This window comes from Anarrhichthys ocellatus, unplaced genomic scaffold (assembly GCF_004355925.1).
Source record: "Anarrhichthys ocellatus isolate YVR2014 unplaced genomic scaffold, GSC_Weel_1.0 scaffold17, whole genome shotgun sequence".
NCBI lineage: Eukaryota > Metazoa > Chordata > Actinopteri > Perciformes > Anarhichadidae > Anarrhichthys > Anarrhichthys ocellatus.
This window is the reverse complement of record NW_022280047.1, coordinates 6500237-6525605: the sequence shown is the minus strand read 5'-3', so window position 1 is coordinate 6525605 and position 25369 is coordinate 6500237. Positions and strand designations below refer to the sequence as shown.

The following is a 25369-nucleotide window of genomic DNA, read 5'->3' as shown; positions in this document are numbered from 1 at the left end:
TGTATATGTATATGTGTGTATCTATCTATCTAGATAGATAGAGATCACAAATCTAATGTGCACTTTCGTCAAACATTTATATGTATATATGCGCAGTTGTGGGTTGTATTTCATCAAAACCTTGAATTTAAAGCCCACGTTTGACGCCGATGTCTTTACTTTGCAGATCTTTGAACTGGATCACTCCGCAGATGCTGAGTGTACCTTTCCCTGATAAAAAGACTGCAGTCACCGGCGACCCCTTCCTGTCCGCCATCACAGGTGATTCACAACTTCAGGACTGAAAGGAATCATTCATCGTTTTGGGAAATATGCTTTATTTGCTTTCTAATTAGAAGAGCAATGTTACGCTCACCGTTAAATATAAGCCCACATAGTTCACCGTAAACACACAGTTTTTCTACTAGTTAAACAAACACAATACTACGTGAGTGAGCTTCAGAGGTGATGCTCTTACCTTTGGACTTGTATTTTATGGACAGACATGAGAGTGGTATTGATCTTCTGATCTAACTCACTGCCAGAAAGTATATTTCCCAAAATGTTGAACTATTCCTTTAAGAGTTTGCCACACGCTGCGAGCATCATGAAAAGGTGCTGCGGTCTTTAACCTTTTTGTTCTTCTTTTTTTTTTTTACAGCTATAATTGAAATGGATGCCAAACGAGCGCCTCAGGACAAACTTGCATGCGTGTCCAAATGCAGTCAGCACGTCTTTGAAGCGCTCTCCACCTCGAACAGTGAGCCCGCTAATGCCGATGACTTCCTGTCAGCTTTGGTTTACGTGGTGCTGAAGGCCAATCCACCTCGCCTGCACTCCAACATGCAATATGTGATTCGTTTTGGTCTCCCTCACAGTCTGATGGCAGGAGAGAGCGGCTACTATTTCACAAATTTGGTAAGTTTATTGCAAAGTTTGCTCATCCGGCGTACTGTGTGACAGGGTCAGTTTGTCACTCATGCCCCCCTTTGTCCTCTGCTTTAGTCTTGTGCAGTGGCCTTCATTGAAAAGCTGGATGGACCAGCGCTCAACCTCAGTCCAGCGGAGTTTGACGGCTACATGCTGCGTCAGCGTGCTCCCTCTGAAGGAAAGAGGCAGCAGGTTGCCGGCGACGCACAACATCTGTTAGTCGAGCTCAAAGGCAGGCAGGAGAAGCTGGACCAAGGGATGGATGCTCTCAACGTGCAGCTCCAAAATTGGGTCAAAGCTGTTCATTCACAGCTGGATGAGGCCACAGCCCAGTTTGCTCTGGTGCAGAAGGAGGTAGCAGCTCAGGGCGAGCTCTCGCAGGTTTCTTCATCCTCATCTCACAATGCATCACCACAAGAGGACGACAAAGACGAGTCCGTCCTGGTGCTCGCGGATCAACCTGCAGGAACACAAGATACAGACTGTTAGCTATGTTAACGCTTGTTCTGGTACTGGACCTTTTTTTAACATCATCAGCACTAATTTGTCGGCTTTCAAACAAACCGATTTATATTCCAAGGTCACACTTGCACACATTGCAGCCGCATTAAACTGGGATTTGTCAGCCAGTTGAACATGAAGGAAAACTTCTTGAAGGAAAGCTTTTTGCATTCGTTATCACAGAGAGCGCACACAGGGTCTTTAATGACTTTGATAAAGATTTGCACTTGTATCCTGTTTGAGGATGAAGGCCATTCGAAATACATTCCAATATATAATAACAGATATTCCTATTGAAGCACTCAGGATACACAGCACTTGGGGCTGTCGTGTAACACTTCAACAGTGCTTATTTAATATTCACTAGTAGTTTATACCAATGTGCCTCGATGTAGACTGCTGTGAAATAAATATTATGCTACAGGAGAAAATGTGAAATGGCAAATATAGACCACTACAAGTCAGGGGGTGTATTGAGTTGAACCATGTTTCAGAGCTGTGGCGCTGTTCACAACATGCTGCCTTGAAGATGAATTAACTGGTGCAAAACTATTTGAAACACATTTTGCCATCTGCATTAGTGTACTGAAGGTATTTGCTGTTTACAACTGTTAAGGTTTATGAAGAAATGATGGAGTTCAATGTTATGATCAATTGTTGTACCCAATATAATAATAAAATTGATTTAAATGTGTTTTGTGTTTTTTTATTTAAATGTTTGAGAAAACAAACATTTGGTCGACACTAAATTTTTAGTTGCTTGTTTGCAAACAGGAGTCAAATATTAAAATACTTGGTTGAATCAAATCCTTGACTGATTTTGATGTGTTTTTGAATATTGAATATAAACTTGTACTTATTTAATGAGTTGAACGGTGTTTTGCTGTGGGAAGTGGAACAGAGTTTATGTTTAGTGTTGGTGATCGTGTCACGAAAAACTTCTCATTATTTTAAGGAAAAACTTAAATATGAGAACGGAAATACTCTTCCACTGCTTGAGTACTAACAGTCAGTGGTGTACAGTGTTCCTATCAGCCAAATATATAGGAATTGCAATATATAGGAGAGCATACCTACTTCCTGTAACCTACCCATCTACCTTGTAAGTACGACCACTTATAGTTCTAGTCAATTGCTTTTATTATTTAATGTTTGTCTCCCATGCAGGAACTAAATACTTACTGTGAACATCCTCTACATTAATAAGATCCTCTTGTAAACGAAACAGAAAAAGCTAGATTTCGTGTAATTTCATTTTTTTCATCGACCAGCTGGGGGCAGTAAAGTGCGTACACTGACGTAAACCTTCCGCAAAGAAGACGGCGAAGAAGAACACCACCTATGACGTTGGAGGTTAGGTCCCGGATGTACGCGCAACCATGAAGATGACGGGAGAAAACAGTGCTGGAAAGGCGGAAACAACAATGGATGATGTAAAAAACCTCGTTAAAACGAAAGATGAAATTGAAGAACAGATAAAGGCTTATTACGACGTGTTGGAAGACGTAAGTCTGTTAGTGAGACGCACACGCTGCTCAAAGCTAACCCACGGATACAGCCATTAACTTACAGTGTTAATGTAGTAAACATGGCTTTCTCTAACGTTCACGTTACTTCATGTTTACAGCAAGGGGTCGGAGTAGAAGGTGTCCTGGTGGACGCAGAGGGCTTCCCCCGAGCAGATGTTAATGTCTACCAGATCAGGACAGCGAGACACAGTATTTCATGTAAGCAGCGGCGTGGTGGTTGTTTCTAGTGCTTTCTCTGGTAGTAGGGGACATCTGAGGAACGTTGTCTGTTATTCAACATCCAGTTACCACGTGTTCACCCTCTATGTGGCATTACTTTTTATTTTGGGGGGTAAAAAATGTTTCACCACATTTTGGAAATGGACACAAGAATATATTATGAGCGAGACGAACATGATCAGGCAGTTAGGGTCGTTTGAGATACAATGAGGAGGTCAGGGGTCAGTCAGTGTGTGTGTCTGTGTCTGTCTGTCTGTCTGTGTGTGTGTGTGTGTGTGTGTGTCACATCTGGAAAGACCCTGATGTTCTGGGTAAGCATTGTAGAAAGCATTGTGGGGTGTTCTCCACCAGGATAGGCGTGGAACCTCCGCCACTTCTTCATCTTCCTCTTCATCCACTGACTCAGGGTCATTCAGCAGACAAACATTCTCCTTTAAGAAAGCAGGAAGCACACATTTGAATGTGTCATTTACCCTTCTTCATCTACTGACATGCATGCAAACAAACAGACTCACGCAGACACACGTTACTCTGCTGACTGACCCCTGACCTCCTAATTGTCTGTCAAAGGATCCTAACTGCCTGATCATGTTCCTTGCTCTCATATTATGTTGCTGTGTCCATTTCTGTAATTATCAATAGATAGTAAAGTATAAACAATAACTATTGTCACAATTATCATCTCCACACTATAGCAGGGTATTGCCTGATCATAAGTGGTCGAGCTGCACAATGTTGAGCAAGAACAAAATAAGTCTCTAGACAATCAAACATACTTCTTTACAAACTAATGTCCATGCATACATTTTTTAAATGAAGATATTTCAATTTAAACATGTTGAAAAGCCAGAGTGAACTTACCAATTCGTGGCACTGTGTCCTGTGCAGCTTTGCTTTCTGGAAAGAGTGCTTCACTCCCAAACAAAAGGTCACACCCACTTCATCCCCTCGTTTCATTGGACACAGACATGTCTGATGATAGTATTTATACTGTTTTAAAGTTAAAAACAATTAAAAGGGATGTGTGAGGTCCAAAAAGGGAGTGATATTTTCCCACATAATGTATATATGTGACACCAAAATGTAGTAGTTTACACGTTGAACTAAAACAATTAACGATTTTCAGATCATTTCTTTATCTAAATGTAAATGTTTATCAAGACACACTGTCAGAAGAATACATCATATGATGCCAGTACAACGACGGGCAAAATATTGGCAATTAATTAAGTTTGCACTGATACTGATATCACTTTTCAAGATGATACTTACAGTATAAAATATCGTATATCATTATATCAACTTAAGACTGTCTGCTGCTAATGATTATTATTATGTTCGAGGTACTGCTTTGTCTTTCAGGCCTGCAGAACGATCACAAGGCCATCATGGAGGAGATAGAAGAAGCCCTACACAGGCTGCATGCTCGGGAGAAGGCCAAGCGGGAACAGGATGGTGCTGGACACCAGGAGGAGGCGACGGAGGAGGCGATGGAGCAACAGGTCACTCTTCCACCTCCCTTTGCACGGGTGGATGCTGTGACACAAGGCTCACCGGCCTGTGGAGCTGTGAGTGATGTGTGGAATACGCTTTTGTACCTGGTAGTTGTTTCAGATAAACCATCAGAATTAGTTGAGGTTGAGATTTAATTGAAACGTACTTGTTTTTGTTCCAGAGACAATAGTAAATGTGTTGTTTCTTTCATAAGGGCGTCCGGGTTGGTGATGAAGTCATCGAGTTTGGTTCTGTGAACACGGAGAACTTTCAGAACCTCCAGAATATTGCTTCTGTGGTTCAACACAGTGAAGGTGTAAGTTCCTGACATCATTTACACCTTTTGTTTTTCATTCCTATCAGACCTTTTGTTAGAATTAGAAGAAATATTCTGGTAATCGCCTTTTATATCCATTTTTTTTCACATTGCCCGGCCATGGGTTACCTTTTGTAACACACACTTAATACCTGTGACGTAAACTGCAATATCATGTCTTTTTACAGAAGCCATTACGCGTCACAGTCATCCGGGACGGCCAGAAAGCTCAGATGAGCCTGACTCCACAGCGATGGTCAGGCAGAGGTCTGCTGGGGTGAGTGCTACAGACACTATCCAAGTCATGTATATGGATTGGTGCATATATATATATATATATATATATATATATATATAATTAGTTAAGAGTCTAGTTGATACGCTGATATTGAGAAACACAGAAAGCTGTGAAGCCCACAGGAGCAAAGTGAGCTGGGCAAATATGTCTCTCTTGCATATATAGCGGCAGTGATTTTGATCAGTGCACCACATCAGATGCATGATTGGCAGGTGTTAAGTGGTTCACATCAGTCACTAGTCTGTTCTTGTTTTTCAGATGCAACATTGTTCCAATCCAGCAATGATCAACATGACATTATGCAGAATTTCAATTGTGAACCCCTTCCTCGTCTCATGTGACCCCTGGATGCTTTCAAGCTGACTTTGTACACACTGCAGACATTTCTCACCCGTTTAATTTCTCTATATTTTAAACTGGTACTATTTTCTTTATAGAAGGGCAGACTTCAGAATGGTGTAGATGAAAATAAAGTGTCACTATTGAAGAGGCCATGCTGAGTTTATTGAATAACAGCTGAATAAGCAATGCTACATTCAACTACACCGATTCAAATCTTGTATGTTCGAACAATTAAATGTTTCTCTCGGGAGCATGCTTTCACTCAGCGAATGTTATTGCAATTCATCTTTATCAAGTGTGCGATTACCACCATATTCAATACAAAGTACAAACATTCATACAAAGGCTTAATTTAGGATATCATTACAAAGTGGACAGACACTGAAAATCAATGATTGGAGACTTTGTAAAATATGAACGTTGCTACAATCATCAATGAAATCTTATTTTCAACTCTTGGATAAAACATGATCCATCTTGTTATGCAAGAGCAGCAAATCAGGAAATCTTGGTAAGATGATGGATCATCACACCAAAATAATTACCACTTTAATTCACATATACTTCTACTTACTTACATGTTATTTAGTTTTGAGTGAACTTGAAAACATGTTCTTGGTTTAATACAGCTTTTCACTGAACTCATTCACTCAAATGTTTCCACCTCCACACGTCATTTAGCTAAAAGACTGAATCTGCACAGCTATGCATGTTAAAAAGTCCACACTGTGGTGACAACGGCAAACAAAAGGTGTGTGAAACATTTCTAAGAACATGTTTTATTTTTTTATAAAATCAATAAAAAAAAAAGCAATAACTCCATTTACATCAGGCTGAGTGAATTATCTTTACTAAACATAAACAGCTGAACTTCTGTTCCAGTTGTTACTATCAATATGAACAAAACAATCACATAAATTTAGACTCATGAGAGAATGTTGAATACATACGTATAGTGGCACACGTTACATATCTGCATGTGCACTTATTGACTAAAGTTTTCTGGAAAAACTATTTGTTTCTACCACGAAGAAATATTTGACCGGTAGAGATGAACTTGAATCTCTTGACATGAGACAGGAATTATTATTTTGAGAACAGTTAAGTAATCAGCCTACGTATGTGAAGCTTGTTACAAATATATACACCAAACAAAATGGTATAATCTGGTCATCAAAAAAGGGAAACAAACTAAATTCACTACATTAGCGTAACAATCAGGAAGGCTGCTTGAGTTTCTTCTTTTTTGGCTTGACCATGTGTGGGAGTTGGATTTTGAAGGCAGTCCTAAAAAGAAAAATATTTTCGATATTAGTGCAGACAAAGTGAAGATTAAATCACATTGTGTGATTCCAGATGTACAGTATGTAAACAGTGTTCAGAGGAAAGAGGTTTTCTATACAGTATATATTATTTCAAAGACTTACTCGCAAGTTGTGCAGATGGGGCTGAAGTTGCAGAATACTTGAATGAGAGAAGACGGGACAAAGCGTCACCACAAAAACATACTGTAGCTGCAGCTTTTGCCAGTAATTTAAAGATTGAGGTTATGCATTTCTTTCTTTTTAACTGGGAATCGAGCTTACTTGACAGACAGACTGAGCACACATAACCGATCTCAATGAGGTTACGGTGGCAGAAACATGCAGCTCTGTAGTCCACGTGTGCAGGCGGTGGCAGCACCAGCTGTGAACGCTGATCAGAGTCCGGCAGGAACACCCACTGTCCACAAAACTCCGTCGTCAACACACAGCAGCTGCAACATACTCACAGAAATGTGAACATCTGTATTGCACTCTCACCAAAAGGTATTGTGCCAGGGCAACTTTCTGTGGTATCTTGAGGTACAATCCTCCAGTTATATCGCAAGCCTACAAAACAAACATCGAAAAGGTCAAAAATATGAAACTACAGTATTGTCAATGTCCTAACAAAGTCATAAAAATATACCTGCTGAAGGAGACCTGAGTCTGAGTCCAACACACAGGCATCGATCAGGATGTTCTGTTTGAAAATACAAAACAAATTGATTTAGAATTTAAAAAATATCAGTTGTTAAAAAAGTAAACGGGACAGAAAACACGAGCAGGATCAGTGATTGTACCTGCTTTTGGGCAGCGAAAATGACATTCATGAAGTTCATGTACTGGCGGGGGCAGTCCTCGGCTGCTTTTATAACCTAACGGATAAAACACAGAGGCCGTGTTCAAAGTCACGCAATAAAACAAAAGCACTCGTGAAATTAGACCATTCAGAGCGTACCAATATTCTTGATTTTATCTCCTGTCCAGCTGAAAAAAGAAAAGGCAACATTAATAAGTATTGAAGGGACCCATAAAGAGCATCATTAAGCTTATTAAAAACATTTTACTACCTTCAAACTCCTTTGAGACCCTGTTAACATCTGAATATTAACGGATTAAGGAATTTGCAAAACACTTCTCCGTCACTTCGTCTTCTGTACACATTGCTGTGTACAGAATGTCATAAATGATACAACTGTTCATAGTGTTGTTGTTATTTAAAGGATACAGCAGAGAGCTTTGGCAAGGGTTCCAGCCAACAAAGTATCAGTTGAATTTCCCCTCACTTCAGCTGTAATCACACAAGACACATTGTACATTTTAAGGAGTCACTCATACTCTACACAGCTTCATTAAACACCTGAAAATAAAGCTAGAAATACAACACATTAACTGCAAACACAGCTACCAAACATTTGGGTATGTTGAGAAAGCCCATGTACTTAAATCTACTGTACTGTATGTATTTGATGTACATTTTACCCACACAGAAAAAGACTTGTACTTACTTTTTGACATTACCTTTCTGATCTCTTCAGCAATAAGGTTATTAGCGACTGACAGGAGTTCATACTTTCCATCCCCACTGGAGTATGCATCATCCCCACCGCTGTCCCCCGCTCTCCAGCTCTTCCCGGGATACAGAAAGTGACTGAAACAAAGTAAGTTGGAGTGATATGCATAAAATACAAGTGACAGGAGCAAAGCATTACGTTCATCAAGACAGTCGGACATTCAATCCTAGAAAGGGACAGTGGCGGAAGAAGTACTCCTACCGTAGTAAGTAAAAGTACCAATACAGCAATGTAGAAATACTTCACTACGTAAGAAATAGTAAATAAGTAAAAGTGCTGCTTCTGCAGATAAATGGCCCATAAGTGATACGATTATAAATGGCAGTCTTTGATTGTTAATGCATTCATTTGTCAGCAGTAGTTAACTGTTGTAGCCGGTCGAGGTGGAGCTAGTTTTAACCGTTTTAAACACTGTTGGGTAGTGCAGACCTTAGTGGTCGAGCACCATTCAAAAGGGCCACAACATCAATCTGTGAGGGGATTTTTGGGGTAGGAAATAAGAAAAGAGCGTTCCGCTGCACAAGTGTGTTCATTTATGGACTTTGGCCTGAATCTTTATTTTTTGTGAAATTCTGAATACAAATTATAATTGACATGACACCATCTGAGAGGTTTAAAGATCAACTCTCTGGTGTGTGTTGCTAACAACTCCAGACCTCTGAAATGTGACAAAGGGCCCCAACTAGACACTGTTTTCTGTTTGTGAGGGGCCGTGAGCCGAAAACAAACCAAAGTCATGTCATTTATGAGCCCTTGTTTGTTGTCCCCCCCCCCCCCATCACCTCAGTAACTGTAATACGTCTTCACCACAGGAAACTGCTCTATCAGGTTACCTGTCCTCACAGTGGCTGGCGATGACGGCCAGCTTGTTCGTCCTGCCCATGGCCAGGTGGGAGTTGCCCAAAACCATCACTGCATCCAGACACTTCGACAAGCTGAGCTGAGAGGAGACAAGAGGACAGTGGACGGTGTTGTTTAGCCGCAGCCACATTAAAAAAAACCTACAATCTGAAAACCGTCCACAGAAAGACTTCATACCTCTGTCTCACGTTGAGCTTGCTGCCCCCACCACACCGGGTTTACGTCCACTACGATGACCAGCAAATTGATTTCTTCCTCTGAGGAAATGTTGGAAACAATTTAACTGTACCGTTACAAAACTGTGAAATAACGTCATTATTATCTGCATCAGTCGGACTAAAGCGAGACATACCTGATGCCATCACGGCAAAGATACTTGAAACCAAGAGAGACCAAAAAGTGACAACTGTTGTTGTCCTGGAGCTTTATCTTCTGTTAGCTTCAATCTTTGATTCGAAAGTTTAAACACTATCCAAAAACGAGGCACACTTCAAGGTCTGGATAATCTGGCAATTTATTATTCAGTAAACACTGACACTTGCGAAAAATAAAGCTAGTTCCGTTGATAGTGACCCACAACAGTAGCCCGCTGCTGCTATGTTCTTCTTCTTCTACTGCTCATATTGGTATCACGTGGTGCACTGCTGCCACCTAGCGGCCGTTGGGCTGTGGCGTACATTCACATCCACGGTACACCCAAACATTTGTTTTCACTCACTTAGCCTAGAATTGATTAGAAACATTCAGATATCTTATGTTATTAATACTTAATACAAAAATACTAACTACAGGTAAAAAGAGTCCTGCATTCAAAATCTGAGGTAAGTAAATTAACAGAAGTATTATCAGCAAAATGTACTTTAAGTATGAAAAGTAAGTATTTGTGATGCAGACAAACAACCATTGTGATTGTGATATTCATCATTGATTGCAGTTACTAAAACAATGATGTGGAAGTAGCATATACTGTTGTAGTTGGTCAAGTTTGAGGTAATTTGGACTACTATGTACTGTTGGGTAGTTTCATATACCAATGCTTCATATTTTACAAGCTGATCTAATGTTTTCGTTGTAAAATCAGCATTGTAATTATCTATAATTTTACACTTTTGTTGAACTGTGTTTAGAAGAACGTAGCTGTGTATATAATATGACAAATGACACAATAGCATCATAATAAGTCTCATATAATTTATCGTGACAATGGAACATAAAAATAATCATCCTTTTTGTCTACCAAAAATAAACAGTTTATTTGAACCATTTAATAATTAGAAACCACAATATTCTGTAGCAGACGAAGTTCAGTGTAAAAAAAACTCTAATTCTAAAAGACATTTCTAAATCATACCTACCGATTTGTTCAATGTCTTCAGTTATGTTTTCTGATCTTGCTAAAACAAACGGTGTCCATCAGAGCAAGAGCACAGGAACAGTAAACAGCACAAAACTCTAAGGATGTCCAATTGAAGCACAAAAATCAGCACTGAAATGATACACACCCTGCAATTGCAGATATATATGTATAATAGATATATATATATATATTTTACTACAGAGATTCATACATTATACGTCATAGATTGACTCATATAAACCTTACAGGCTTATTGGCTCACACACTTGGTCACAGTTTTTTGATAATTATTATTGTGACAAACGGATTCTGAAGGGGTTTGATATGCTTTCCAATGAAATACAACAAAACTTCTCACATTGTCCTTAAAGCATTTCAGTATTTGTGGTTGAGTCATCAATCATCTGAGAGTCTGGTTATTTCTTGGCCATGGGTTTTGGCTGGGTCTTGAGTAAGTCAGTCCTATATCTCTCAGTCTGGTAGACGTCTGACTCTATGGCCTCACTAGAGTCGTTCAATGTTGCGTATACATTCCCGTTGACCTCAGTGAGCTTGTGAATCCTCTGTTTGACACCCTTGGAGCGCCAGTGTGTTCTCAGGGGTTTGGCTGTAGGATCATCCACAGCTTGGTAAAGCCCTTCCCCTTCTGCTAGTGTGATCTTGTACTTGTGCCACGGACACACGATACACAGCCGCCCATTAAACTCCTGATGTTGGCACAGCATGAAGGTGATAAGGGAGATAAGACTGTGCAGCTATAGAGGAAGTCTTATGAGAAAACTTTGAAAATATATTTTTTATACACAGGAAAGATTGAACAAGGGCATTGCAACAAACTGACACAAAATATTACAAGCATTAAATGGCTACTTTACTGCAATAAAATAAAAAATAAAAACTTACCTCAATGTCTCCATACTGTAATGCACCACCTGAATCTGTCAGTGGAAAAACAAGTGTCTTATAGGCCTCAGTGTGATGAGCCATTGCAGAAATTAAATTCCACACTTGAAAATATAATACGACAATAAATGAAATCATCTTTCTAAATTTGTCAACAGGACACCAACTAAAGGTGAGGACAGGCTGTACAATTATAGCTTCCTGCATATGTAAAAACCAACACACACTGAGCTTACGGTAGCAGCGTGTGTCCATTGCATGAAGCTGCCCCTGGTGGTGCAGAACCAGTATATCTCTGCATCCATTCACCATCTTGGTCACGCGCCCGGCCTTGACAATGTCCTCTTTCTTCCCGATGAAGTGGGAGGCAGGTGGAGGTAAGGAGGAGGAGGAAGAAGAAGAATAGGGAGGGGGAGTGGAGGAAGAGGAATTCTGAGAAGTCTCTTCCTCAGAAGACATGTTGATGACTTCTTACAGCAGGTTTCCTGGTATGAATAAGAATATAATTCAAAATTAATTTTAGTTGTGAGGACATGATTAATAGCAAAATAGATAGTAATGAATGTTGTTTTCATGCAAACCTATTAGACTCAATTCACTTGCAATGCAATTCACATGAAAAGAACAAGGCACAGGTTTTGTGTTTCTCCAAATAATATTTCTGTCACTGAACCGGGTTAAGATGCTGACCTGTGAATCCCAATCGGTTATACACTGATGAACAGAAAATACAAAATATTGCTGAAAGGTGTTCCAGATGAACATATGCTTCTTTCAATTGCTCCACTTTTATTTTGGAGATGAGATGCTGCATGAATATTTAAAAAGTTAAGGAGAGGAAAGAAACACACTGGCAGTTTTAGGTGCACCAATATATTTCTTAAAGGTAGTCATTTACAAACAGCAACCCTTAATTTATCATAAAAAAATGTGAGTTAGTGATTGAGATACAAAAAAAGAGGGAGAGAGGGGGAAGAAAGATAAATACCAAGAAACGTTTTATTCATCAGAATTTGGTTCATATTGCGGTCCACGAACTTTTTCACTATAGCGATATTCCAGATTATCTGGGGCGCACTCTGTTTCTCCTGGGATAGACTTGTTTAAAGCTCCTGCAACCTGCCATCTCTATCTTCCTCCCCAGTCTAAATGTTTCTTTACATTGAATGCTTGTATTTTCGAACAATTCGGAAAGTAAGCAATAAGCAATGCACGAGTAGTTTCCTCTTTAATGCGGCTTCTTACGTGTTAATAATTAAGTACCCGTTCATGTCCTAATACTGTACCTGCATTACATGTTTATTTGGACATATATCAAATAAAAAAAATGCAAACCAAACGTCGTCTGCGTTTCAAGTGAGCCATGTGTCAGAGCAGTCTGGTTTGAGGAAGAGCCAATGTTGTGTGTTACGTCCAATGTTGTCCCCAGTGAAACAAGGTCTGATGAACGAGATTCTATGGCGTCCTTCCCCTTTATGACTCGACATTATTTAATAACTAAATTGCCATCTGAGAGTTTGCCAAGAATGCACAAGGTATGCATGAATGCATTTGCTGGTGAGGTATAGGCTGTAATATATAGTTAAAGTAGGCCTATAAAATTTACCAATATACTATATAGGGTTATCGCAGAGACCTGGGACCCATGAGGGTAAATGATGAAGATAATACAACAAATAAAACTGCTATTGTACTGTTATTACTATTAACGTGACATTTTAACAGATTGTTTTTATCTTTATTTTTCTTAGGGTAAACCAAATTGTCAGTTTAAAATGTATTGTAATGTACAGAGCATGGGTGTAGCCATGTTGTCTATACATGCTCTATATGCAATACTTTAGCTAAAGAATATAATAGCTAAATAGCTAAAAAAAAAATAGCTAAATAAATAACAATAATAATCCATGTGTTTTATCATTAATGAGCCCATACAATATATGTCTATTAGTAGTCCATTGCTCTCCATACAGTCTGTTGTAAAGCCAGTGGGGCAATCCTAATGGTTTAGTCTGAGAAGGCTTTTTGTCTAAGCAGGGTTGTTGGTGGGCATTAAGCCCTCTAAGGGATTATATCTCTTTCATGCTGAAGTGAGCGTAATTTGACCGGCTGTCCTTCTGAAACCAGATATAATTTCGCAACCTAACTTCTGCCACCCGTGAGTCTACCAATCAAGACCTGTCTGTGCAGCTTGAAAATAAAGCGCCGTCCTCACGCCGTTTTCGTCGCTATGGAGACCTACTTTGTGTACGGAAATAGTGATACTACTCACGCTGCTAACTTTGTGAAAAATGAATGCATGTTGTCAGTTCCTGCTTGTTCAGATAAACCGTCGTGTTCACTCATTTGTCAAAAGTTGCTTAAGAGTCTGGAGTGGTTAAGGTACGTTTTCTATTTCTATTTTCTTGGCATTTGGAGAAACTCATCAGCTTTACAGTTTGTCATTTCATACATAAAACTATTTGTGAAGCACAAGCACTTCATTATCTAATGATGTAGAATGTTAATTTTTATTTGACAATAATTTCCTTTATTTTGAGGTGTGGGTTTGTTGTTGTAATAACAGACCATCTCTGCTATGGACAGAGATCAACAACCCACTACTCCTTTACTTCATACTCTATGGCTAAGCTGGTCTTAAGTGTAAATTAATACTGCTCTGCGGGTTGTCTTCTTGTAATTTAATTTGCAGAATGAACAGTTGCTGACACAAATCCCAACAGGTGTTTGCTGTAAGGACTGTGGCACACCCCGGAGGAAATGTAGACCTCAGAGAGGGGGATGATTTGGCGCAGTGTACTGTTTCATAATATGCATGCATATGAAGGAGGCCTCATTCAAGTGACATAGGGCAGGACTGCTGCCAGCCAATCGACTGTAGTCTTGGAAGCAACAGTTGCATGTCTGTGTCTGCTATATTTACCATATTTGCTAAGACACATAAATGTGTGACATGGTTGCACTGTGCTGCCATGGCTCCATCCAGACAAAGTGTCAAATGTCAGCATCATACCAGTGTTGTGCGCTTTGCTTGACACAACAACTGTGCGGCGTGGTAGTAATGCCAGTCTGTGACGGGAATCACTGAGGAAGAGAAAACAGCAAGGCACCCTGTCTTGGAAAAAGCAGTGTATGGTGCTTGTGTAGGTGCGATTCAAGTTTGTAGTTGTTGTGAGTTTATTTCTGTTTGTTTAAACTGTTGTCAAATAATTACTCTAGTTGTAGCCTGCGGTCATTTCTTGCATGCCTTTGCTTTGTGTGATTAACCGAAGAAGAGACTAAAGCAACATGTCTGCCACTGCCAGGGTATAAGCGGAAAGAAGTACAAGAAAAAGAGAGAGAAAAGGAAGGTGAGGAAATGCCACTTTGCCTTTATGAGTGTCTGAGGGCTGTCGGGCTACAGAGTCACTATGCCAGGTAAGCTCACTCACATCACATCCAAACTCACAATTGTCCTGTTCCCTCCTCAGACCATCTTTCTTGCTCTGTTTCCTGTCCTTCAGGTTTACCTCGTTCGGTGTTCATCGTGCAGCCCACCTTTCGGTGCTGACCATGGAGGACTATCCCATCCTGGGAATCCGCTCTATGGAGGACAGGACTCGGCTCTTCCATCTGGTCAAAATGGTGAAAACTCTTGACCTTGAATATGAGGATGATGATGCAGATTACGATGCTGATGGTGGTGATGAAGGCTACCCTGGAGCAGATAGTAGCTTTACTTATGATGGTTGTGTAGATCCTGACAACAATGTATGCGATGATGACGATGAGAAGGGTGCTGCTGTGAGTAAGCTAAATACAACAAGTTTTTCCAAACCGTCACACGTTCGCAGGCAGCTTGATTTCAGTTGTGAAACCATGGATCAGCTGAAGCTATTTTCTTGTCCAGAAGACACTGTTCATGTCTGCACAAGTCATAATAGAAATAATGTGCCAGGCCAGGGCAAAGGATCAGCCATACCTGTGCAGCTTGACACTGGAAGTGGCTGCAAAGGGAAGAACAACCACAGGCCAGATTTCCATAGTAGGTTTAGCAACAAACTAGTTGGGCACAAAGTGAGAAAAGGATTCTCTTGGAAGGAAAAACTCTACACCGAAATAAGCAGTAACATGGCTACTGAACACACGGTTAAGCCAACACCTGTTTATGAATCAAAGAGAACAGCTGGCTACAACTACGGACTACCACTGAGTTCCCCTCCTGCTCCAAACAAAAAGTAAGTGGCAGTGGTTTGTGTTGTCTTCACGGGTAACTCCCTACTTGCAAATTTGCATCTTAGTGAAGACAGCCACAGTATGTTAAATACATTTATTGAATACATGAAAGACATACAGAAAGTAAATTTCCAAATGGCTACAACACTTAGGTGAAGGTTTCCTGTGCCTGCACAATGTCTTTGTCAAAAAGAAATTCCATTCTTTATGTGGTTGTGTCTCTTCTTTTGCATATGAACATTGTTTCCTTTGCACATGATCATCCTGACTTTAATTGTCTGTAATTGGGGTGTGTGCATGTGTGTTGCAGGCAACTAGGAGGGCAACGGATCAGTGTGTGTCTGAGGAAAAGACCTCTGACACACAAAGAGTGCAGGAGAGGAGAGGCAGATGTTGTAACAACTCCGAGTGGAGAGTGTGTGATTGTCCATGAAAATAAAGAGGCTGTGGATCTCTCACAGTACAAACTACAGGTAGATATAACGTCTAGAGAGGAGACAATGACAGATCAATGTTTTTTCTGAAACGGTGTTGTATCAATACGGTTGGTACAACTAAAGATAGAAGTGTCTCCAAATAAACACACGTTATCATCAAACTATGATGACGTGAGAGTGGCAATCCTTAAGATTTCCATCCTGGTTAACTTAGAATTTCCATTTGAGTAAAAACAAGGGATTTGTGCTCAGTTTAGCAGTATGGAGTCTTTTTGTTGATACATAATGTTTTCAGAATTGTGTGCATATTTCCATTTTTTGTGTGTCTACAATGTATAAAAACTGTAAAACTAAGACTACAAATATGTAAATATTGTAATACTTTCATTAGTGGGCCATAGGCTCTATCAACTTTGTGTTATTTACTTCGATTGTGACTTAACAGACATTCATTTCAATGAAAATCTGAGCTTGCCACTTTAAGTAATGTTTTTCACAATTAAATACTGGAATTGTGTATAAGGTCACCTTGTCAGATCATTGTGCTGTTGTTTTGTTTATTTATTGTCTTGCCCCTTGCCCTTTTGTCCCTGCAGCACAAGTTCTACTTTGACCAGGTTTTTGGGGCGGAGAGCTCCAACGAGGATGTGTATCGAAGAACAGCATATCCTCTGGTACTGCACATGCTCAATGGGTAGGTTAGCATTGACCTACCATCCTTTCTTTTCAAATGCACTGAAGTTCAAATGAGTCAATTGTGGGGCTTAATGTGCATGCTTTTCTGGCTTTGTGTTTCTACGAATCTGTGCTCTCTAGCTATCTTTATTTGTTCTGTGTGTTTTTCCATAGAGGTAAGGCCACCTGCTTTGCATATGGCCAGACAGGTGCAGGGAAGACTCACACCATGTTGGGTTCTCCTGTGAGACCAGGGTTGTATGCACTGGCAGTCCGGGACATCTTTGCTTACCTCTCCACCGCTCATATGCACTCACCCTTGCTGGTGTATGTCAGTTTCTTTGAAATCTACTGTGGTCAGCTGTATGACCTGTTGGATCACAGAAAAAGGTGTGTTTGTGTTAAAAGAGTTTAAGAATGTTTGAGGTGGAGTTGCTTTTAAAAATAGATGAAAAGATAACCGGATAGCAATTGATCAAAAACAGATGTGTCAGTTTTCCCACAGACATGATACATTTTTGGTAACATCATCATCAAAGTAAACCTCTTCTTATTACTTGGATGTATGAGAAACCTTGATTTTCTGCTTTTTTGATTTCTTCTCTCTCTCTCTTTTTATTTCTTCTTTCATTAGGTTGTTTGCCAGGGAGGATGGACAAAAGGTGGTTCACATTGTTGGGCTGCGTGATGTCAGAGTGGACTCAGTCAGCTCACTGTTGGAGGTTTCCCCCTTTCTTTACCAATATCCTCTTGTCCATGCTATGTAGTTAAGAGCTGGATTATGAGACTAAGAATCGTTGTGTTTTTGTTAGCTTAGACCAGTGGTTCTCAAATACGTGAGATTTAAAAAATATGTATTTAAAATTAGCATCCATTCAAAAATCCTTGGAAAATTGTTATTTATTAAATATTCAATAAAATATAAGTGTAAGTTTATAAACTGAATTTTATATTCAGTAGGCTATTCAATTTCATTATCCTAAACAATGCAATCTTCAGTGTTGACAGTTTAATAAATCAGACACTGATGATCTTTTTTTCAACCAAAAATGCTATGCGCTGGTTAGGGGAAAAAGTATTTCACAGGAGGTACATCACTGAAAAAAGGTTGAAAACCACTGGCTTAGACTGAGCCCTTCATATATAGGGAGCAGGACCTCTTCCCGGAGTCCGCCATGTAGCACTGCCATGTTTCTGCAGTAGCCCAGAATAGACAAACACAACACTGGCTAGAGAGATGCTTTCGTGTTTTTACATTACCTGAAGGCCACCGTAGTTCTTGTGACATGCTTGTAAAAATAGCAGTAACATGAGTCGCAGAGCAAAGCAGTGGTACTTCTAGCTGCCCTCTAACTTCCGTTGCAGGTGTTATAATTGTAAGGATGGCCTCTGAGCGAGTCTAACGTCTTTTGAAGATTTTGTGCTTGGTGGCTCATATCACCGCAGTCTTGGAAAAAAGGGAGTGAGCAGAGGGGTATTCACTTGGTTGCATTCTGCAACCACGCAGCTAGATGCCAACAAATCCCACACACTGTGCCTTTAAATCTATATTTGTTGTCACAAGAAACACTTGATTGCATACTTTTAGGTACTTAGAAGTTTTCTTCTGTTGTATTTCTATGATTTCTTCATTGAATGGTCTCTCTCTTTCCCATGTCTCCCTTCCACATTCTTCATTGCCCTTATAAAGGTGATTTCACAGGGCACAGAAGAGCGCACACAAGGGATGAGTGGTGTGAATCCCCTCTCCTCTCGTTCCCATGCCTTGCTTCAGATTCAGCTAAGAGATACAAACCAGCACATTGCTGGTAGGTGAGTGGACTACATGTGTTTTATTCTATTGTAGGCTTATTATGGTGTACAAACTTTCTGACGGGTTTTCTTTTCTACTCAAAGCACTACTATGGCTATTGTATAGTAGATCAGGTAAGTCCTGTAGTATTAGTGTGAAATGAATGAACTAAGAAAGGTGTTTGTGCCTGTAGAATGTGGTTTGTGGACCTAGCAGGAAGTGAGAGGGCATCAGATACCAAAGAACCAGACAGGCAGAGTCGTATGGAGGGAGCTGAGATCAACCAGAGTCTGTTGGCTGTAAGCTACACGCACACACACACACACACACACACACATACAGACACTCAGAGATCACACATAAAGTCAAAGATATTGAAGAAGGTATTGAATGATTTCATATATTTTCTCATTTGTTTTTTCTCAGCTCAAAGAATGTATCCGGTCCCTTGATCAAGAGCAGTCCCACACACCTTTCAGACAAAGCAAACTTACTCAGGTACTAAGACTTTTGCCACTGGCCAATTTTCAGTGGTTCTGTTGTGAGTGTGTGTTAGTGATACAATGTGTATTTGATGTTTTTGCCCAGTTTGATCAATAAACTCTCCTGTGTTTTGGACGACATTGCCTCCTTTCTAGGTTTTGAAAGACTCGTTTGTTGGAGACTCAATGACATGCATGATTGCCAACATTTCACCTGGTCACTTGGCAACTGAGCACACACTAAATACACTGAGATACGCCGACCGGTAAGTGTATACAATTAGTGTGCATGGGATATTTGTTGCTGGAAAATCTTTGTTGTTTTTCTTAGAGCCCTAATGGATTTCATTCATCATACTTTAAATCGTGGAAATTTAAAATAGTATAATATTTTAAATACAAAGTTTCTGTTTTCATCTTGGTGCCATTGTTTACAACTTATCCAGTCCTTTTTTTTTAAATAATTGTATAGTGTCAGGGACTGAAGAGACAATCATCTGTGACTGCTATTTGAGATTTTACACTTTGATTTTTCATAGGGTGAAGGAGTTGAGGGGAGAAATAGGCCTGAGAAGAGGAAGAAGGGGCAAAACAATACACTCCCCCAAATGTAACCTGTCCAACAGCAGCAGCAGCAGCGGAGGCAACATTGTTAGCACCAGAGGGAAAAGGCCCCCCAAAAAGCCAAAGTTAGGGCGACAAAGAGAGGATTTTAGCCTCACCACACCTACCACGAGATTGACCGCGGGGAGTTCAATTCTCTGCTCGACACCCAAAACCAGCAGGTGGGGAGAGGAAACAAGTCCAAGCACAAGAAAGGGGATTGGACTTGAACACATTACACCAGTCAGAGGTTTGCTGGGAATAGGTGATACTCGGAAGAGAGCAGGTGGGAGGGAAGGTAGGAGAAGAGAAAGGTATGAAGTAACTGGCTGTGTAGGCCACTCAGATGGTGAAAAACAGGTCATTGCAGGGCTGGTCTTGGGACAAGCAACAGACGAGCAGATTCTCTTGAGGAAGGTACAGAAGGAATCTGGATTCAACCACAGAGAAAAAGATATTCAGCAAAGCACTTTGAAAGGGGAAAGAAAGGAGGAAAGAAGATGGATAGAACAGGGAAGACAAGTGGAAAGTAGAGACACAAGTAGTGAAGTAGAAAGGCTAAGAGAAGGAGGTATACAAAAAGGTAATGAAAGGAATAAGGAGAAGGAGAGGCATCTGAGACAGTATCACCAGCAACTGCAGCAGTTTATACCCTCATCAGCTTCTTCATCTGTCCATCTCTTATCACCCTCTACTTTTTCTTCTTCTAATCAGGCCTCTCTATCTTCTTCTGTCTCTCCATCTTCCTGTTCATCTCTCCAACACTCTTCCTGCTTCTCAGTTTCTGACCGAATGTATCTGGGTTTGGAAGACGTTTTAGATGCATACAGAGCTAGGGTTGAGGTTAGAGCCGATTGTAACAGTAAAAAGTCTTCTTTCTTCCCCAGTGGAGAGATTTGCTTACAAACTGAAACATCCCCAAGCTACAGTAAAAATAAGGATGAGGTTGGTCACGTTGGCTCAGGTGGTGTTGGTGAAAAGCGGAGGTTATCTAGGGAAGGAACTGAGGCAATATTTGGACAAGACAGGGGTAAACACGAGAAGAGGTCACAGAAGGAAACAGGTGAAGGAGAGGTAAGGGTAAGAAGGGAAGAGTGGAGGCCAGCTGGGATGGAAGGAAGAAGAGAGAGGAGGTGGGCTACAACATTAGAGACAGAGCGGGCAAACAGGATGACAGGTGCAATGCCAGCTGATGTTGAGGCCTTAGTGGTGTACAACTGTGACTCAGAAGAGAGGAGAGAAGTGGGTGGGGAAGAAACAGATCCCTCAGATGTCCCAGTTGATGGAGTGTGGAGTACTGAGGAGCGAGAAGGGGCGGATGGCCATGGTTTACCGTTCACCCACAGCAGCATTGCCAGCAACAGCCTCTTTAACCACCTTCCAGCTGAGTCATCCCATCAACGAGCTCCAGCAGAACGACCCCTCTCCCCAGCCTGTGAACATACCAACTCACTCCTGACCCCTAATAAACTCAGTGATCTCTCTCTTAAGTTTAATCATACCCGATGCCCCTCAAACATCGCACCTCTGCCATTGCAAAATGCTCAACATGGAGTGCCATCAAGCAGCTATAGAGAGAAGCAACAACGGTTTGCAGCTCACGCTAATAGAACAGACTTTTCAAATTCTCAATCGGCCACATTACCTCTCACTTCTCCCATCACACAGAGTTGTTGTAAAATTTCCACTGATTCCCTTAACATATTATCTGAAAGTCCAGCTTACACAATGGTACACATCCATCAAGAGGTCAAAGCCAAAAGGTCTGTTTTACCTCAAGAAGTGATCTCCGTGCTTCCAGTGGACCAACAGACCGCCACAGCCTCCTTCCTCCAAGGGGAACAGAAAAACACCTCACTGTGTCCGCTTGAGATTGAAAGGGGAGAAGATAACAGGAGGGAAGTAGAAAAAGAACGTCTCACATATGAGGAGATGGCGAGGAAAATTTTAGTGGATGAGGACGTGGAATTTCGCTTGTCTTTTTTGGAGCTGCCAAAGGCAAAGACTGTCTGCCCTCTCATCTCTGACACCATGACAGCTACAAGTCACACTGAGCAAATAAAAGGCATGTGTTGTGCCACATATGACCATTGTGGAATAGGTAAATATAAGTTCTGTGTGTGTTTGTGTGTGGACTAACTAGTGCTTAAGAACTAGTATGTGAACTTTTTTTTTTTAAATTTTGTCCAGGTATGATGAAGCCTCCTATCCCTGAGGTTATGCTGGTCTCTCTCCAGGATCAAGAGAACAATCAGAAACCCCAAACTACGCCAGCTATTGACGTCCTGGGCTACATACCTCCTGCACCCCCACTTAAAACCTCTAAATGTGGTTCTACGCAAACTTCTGTCATGCAGTCCATCTCATCCTCTGTCCAGCAGTCTGGAAACACGAGTTCACCCGGTTCACACAATCTAATGACATATGGTGACACCGATGTGCCACCAGATTATGCACGCTATATGCTCAGCAAACTTGCTTTTTCCATTTCAACACCACAGTCAGACAGTGTTTTGGGCCAGTTGAACACAGTGCCAAAACAGTGTCACACAGTACATTCAAATCATCCCAGCAACTCAAACATCTCACTCCAACAAAACGGTCCTATAGAATCAAATAGTCAAGAGAGCACCAGCAATCAGAAAATCACACCCATAATCAATCTGTCTACGCTGGAAGATTTGGATCAAGGGCAGTAAGTACTAGGAATGTCACATTGTTATTTCCATAATCATCCTAAATGAGCGTTTGAGAAGCAAGTGCACATCATATTGAGACACCACTAGTATTAATCTACAAATAAGGATAATACCCAACTGTGTTTCGGTGATATTGAAATCTGATCACATGATAACCCTGCAGACATGATACAGAAATCATACTGAACTCTTTGGTGACAGATTTAGAAAACCTGTGGTGTATTTCACGATAATGGAGTAATCACAACCTAGAGCTTATTAGCTTCAATGAGATATTTTGTTTTTCTAATCCAATCCAATTTTAGGTGGTGTGTTGTCCAGGCCCATTGGGAGCAGCTAGAAGAGATGGAAGCTTTATGTCGTAAAGAGGGGACTCTTCTGTGCAAGCAACCTGATATGGTCAGAATTAATCAAAGCCACATTTGTTAGCTCCTTCCTTTTTGTAAACTACATTTTAAAATGAATTTAAATTGTCCCCACTCTTTTTCTCGCTGTCTCTCAACAGGCATTTGGGGAGTATGTCCACAAACTAGTGGATATCATGGAGAGAAAGGCTCACTGTGTCCAGATCATGATAGCTCAGCTGCAGCCATACCTTAAGCCGAGTCATTCTAACCAGCCACACGGCAGGGAAGAAGATAACTACTTGAATTCATTAAGTTGATTACTTAGTATTTTAAATGAGTATTTTTAAGTGTAGCCTACACATTAAAAAATATCAGGTATGCAAAGCTGTGATGTTTATAAGGGCACAATATATTTTTCACTGACAACACTATATTCAATATGCGTCAATATTAGTATTGCTTTTATTTTATAAATGTTCAATTGACTTAAGCTTTAAGAGTTCACTGCTGGACAAATATCACTTGATGTGTGTGACATTAAGATATGTGTTACACAAGGGCACTTGTGGGAAGAGATGTTTTCCCATGTCAGAATCAGAATCAGAATCAGCTTTATTGGCCATGTGTGTACGCATACATGGAATTTGTCTCCGGTTTCCACTCCGCTCTCAATGTACATACAATACACTATTTTACAATAAACAAGGAAAAATATATAAGAATAAAAAAGGGCAGCAAAAAAGTAGAACAGATGTAGGTATAAACATTTAACAGCTATATACAATATAAGTATAAATATATCCCAAAAAAAGTGTATATATATATATATATATATATATATATATATATATAATACAGACAGAGGTAGTAGTGCAATATTATATATTGTTCATGAGAGTGATGGCCAGTGGAAAGAAGCTGTTCCTGTGTCTGGTGGTTTTGGCGTACAGAGCCCTGTAGCACCTACCAGAGGGGAGGAGTTGGAACAGCTTGTGTCCAGGGTGTGAGGGGTCTGCAGTGATCTTTCCTGCCCGTTTCCTGACTCTGGAGGTGAACAAGTCCAGGATGGAGGGCAGGCTGGAACCAATGATCCTCTCTGCAGACCTGACAATCCGTTGCAGTCTGTTCCTCTCCTGTTTAGTATCCAATCCAAACCACACAGTGATGGAAGTACAGAGAACAGACTGGATGATGGCTGAGTAAAACAGGAACATCAGCTCCTGAGGTAGGTTGAACTTCTTGAGCTGGCGCAGGAAGTGCAACCTCTGCTGTGCCTTTTTCCTGATGGTGTTGATGTTGGGAGCCCACTTCAGGTCCTGGGAGATTGTGGATCCCAGAAACTTGAAGGTCTCCACAGCGGACACAGTGTTGTTGAGTATGGTGAGGGGGGGGCAGTGTTGGGGGGCTCCTCCTGAAGTCCACTGTCATCTCCACAGTTTTGAGCCTGTTTAGCTCCAGGTTGTTCTGACCACACCAGAGGACCAGCTGTTCAGCCTCCCGTCTGTACGCAGACTCGTCACCGTCCCTGATGAGGCCGATGATCGTTGTGTCGTCTGCTAACTTCAGGAGTTTAACAGACGGGTCCTCTGAGGTGCAGTCGTTAGTGTAGAGGGAGAAGAGCAGTGGGGAGAGCACACATCCCTGGGGGGCGCCAGTGCTGATAGTCCGAATACTGGATGTGATTTTTCCCAGCCTCACCTGCTGCGTCCTGTCAGTCAGGAAGTTAGTGATCCACTGACAGGTGGAGGCTGGTACAGTGAGCTGGGAGAGTTTGGGTTGGAGTATTGCTGGGATGATGGTGTTGAACGCAGAGCTGAAGTCCACAAACAGAGCCCTTGCATATGTCCCTGGGGAGTCGAGGTGTTGCAGCATGTAGTGTAGTCCTATGTTGACTGCATCATCCACCGACCTGTTTACACGGTAGGCAAACTGCAGGGGGTCCAGCAGGGGTCCTGTGATGTTCTTCAGATGGGTCAACACCAGTCTTTCAAAGGATTTCATGACCACAGACGTCAGGGTGACGGGCCTGTAGTCATTTAATCCTGTGATGGAGGATTTCTTGGGGACCGGGATGATCGTGGAGCGTTTGAAGCAGGAGGGTACTTCACAGAGCTCCAGTGATCGGTTGAAGATCTGTGTGAAGATGAGGGCCAGCTGGTCAGCACAGACTATCAGGCGCGAGGGTGACACACCGTCTGGGCCTGGTGCCTTCCTGATCTTCTGTCTGTGGAAGAGCCGACTCACATCCTCTTCGCATATCTCAGTGCCGGTGGGGGGTCGGTTGGGAGAGGTGAGGAGGAGGCAGGGGGAGTAGGTGGTTGTTTGATGATGATGGGGCAGGTGGGGGGTGTGAGAGTCGGCTTATCAAGCCTGCAGTAGAAAACGTTCAGGTCGTCAGCCAGTTGGTGATTGGCCTCAGTGGGGGGGGGATGGTCTCCTGTAGTTCGTGAGTACATCCAGGCCTCTCCAAACTGACGAGGGGTCGTTGGTTGAAAACTTTTTCTCCAGCTTT

At 41.3% G+C, this 25369-nt stretch overlaps 5 protein-coding genes across 9 annotated transcripts in view; 3 read left to right on the top strand and 2 right to left on the bottom strand.

Annotated features, from left to right (window-relative positions):
* The window catches only part of LOC116388584 (rab5 GDP/GTP exchange factor-like), a 19561-nt gene extending 17393 nt beyond the window's left edge, over window positions 1-2168 (top strand). The window contains exons 7-9 of the mRNA XM_031856596.1: window positions 167-261; window positions 641-897; window positions 985-2168. Of these exons, the coding sequence (XP_031712456.1) occupies window positions 167-261; window positions 641-897; window positions 985-1398 (766 nt within the window). The 3' untranslated portion in view covers window positions 1399-2168. The remainder of the gene's footprint in view (window positions 1-166; window positions 262-640; window positions 898-984) is intronic.
* Window positions 2169-2768: 600 nt separating this feature from the next.
* On the top strand, window positions 2769-5873 carry psmd9 (proteasome 26S subunit, non-ATPase 9). The gene is made up of 6 exons (XM_031856651.1): window positions 2769-2915; window positions 3038-3137; window positions 4521-4726; window positions 4867-4968; window positions 5157-5245; window positions 5525-5873. Exons 1-6 carry the CDS (start codon window positions 2790-2792, stop codon window positions 5550-5552), a joined length of 651 nt encoding a protein of 216 aa, XP_031712511.1. The 5' UTR covers window positions 2769-2789; the 3' UTR covers window positions 5553-5873.
* gtf2h3 (general transcription factor IIH, polypeptide 3) lies at window positions 5336-9959 on the bottom strand. Its single transcript, XM_031856645.1, has 13 exons — window positions 9700-9959; window positions 9525-9604; window positions 9320-9426; window positions 8421-8563; window positions 8141-8203; window positions 7983-8012; window positions 7871-7899; window positions 7713-7787; window positions 7559-7612; window positions 7411-7479; window positions 7195-7330; window positions 7036-7072; window positions 5336-6895 (listed from the first exon to the last, which is right to left on the bottom strand). Exons 1-13 carry the CDS (start codon window positions 9707-9709, stop codon window positions 6826-6828), a joined length of 903 nt encoding a protein of 300 aa, XP_031712505.1. The 5' UTR covers window positions 9710-9959; the 3' UTR covers window positions 5336-6825.
* Window positions 9960-10238: 279 nt separating this feature from the next.
* LOC116388614 (Rieske domain-containing protein-like) lies at window positions 10239-13001 on the bottom strand. Of its 4 annotated transcripts, none has more exons than XM_031856648.1 (4): window positions 12943-13001; window positions 11844-12092; window positions 11608-11642; window positions 10239-11459 (listed from the first exon to the last, which is right to left on the bottom strand). In XM_031856648.1, exons 2-4 carry the CDS (start codon window positions 12064-12066, stop codon window positions 11121-11123), a joined length of 597 nt encoding a protein of 198 aa, XP_031712508.1. In that variant the 5' UTR covers window positions 12067-12092; window positions 12943-13001; the 3' UTR covers window positions 10239-11120. The 4 variants fall into 4 exon arrangements, with proteins under 4 accessions (XP_031712508.1, XP_031712509.1, XP_031712506.1 ...); XM_031856649.1 differs by having other exon boundaries at window positions 10240-11411; XM_031856646.1 differs by having other exon boundaries at window positions 10243-11459; window positions 11608-12092.
* Window positions 13002-14942: 1941 nt separating this feature from the next.
* Window positions 14943-23446, top strand: LOC116388580 (uncharacterized). Of its 2 annotated transcripts, none has more exons than XM_031856589.1 (14): window positions 14943-15024; window positions 15111-15824; window positions 16133-16295; window positions 16856-16953; window positions 17109-17324; window positions 17569-17656; window positions 18625-18746; window positions 18920-19025; window positions 19153-19224; window positions 19365-19474; window positions 19748-21876; window positions 22002-22506; window positions 22816-22909; window positions 23016-23446. In XM_031856589.1, the coding sequence occupies exons 1-14, from the start codon at window positions 14966-14968 to the stop codon at window positions 23172-23174; spliced, it is 4635 nt and encodes a 1544-aa protein (XP_031712449.1). In that variant the 5' UTR covers window positions 14943-14965; the 3' UTR covers window positions 23175-23446. The 2 variants fall into 2 exon arrangements, with proteins under 2 accessions (XP_031712449.1, XP_031712448.1); XM_031856588.1 differs by having other exon boundaries at window positions 19748-21912.
* The last annotated feature ends 1923 nt before the right edge of the window (window positions 23447-25369 follow it).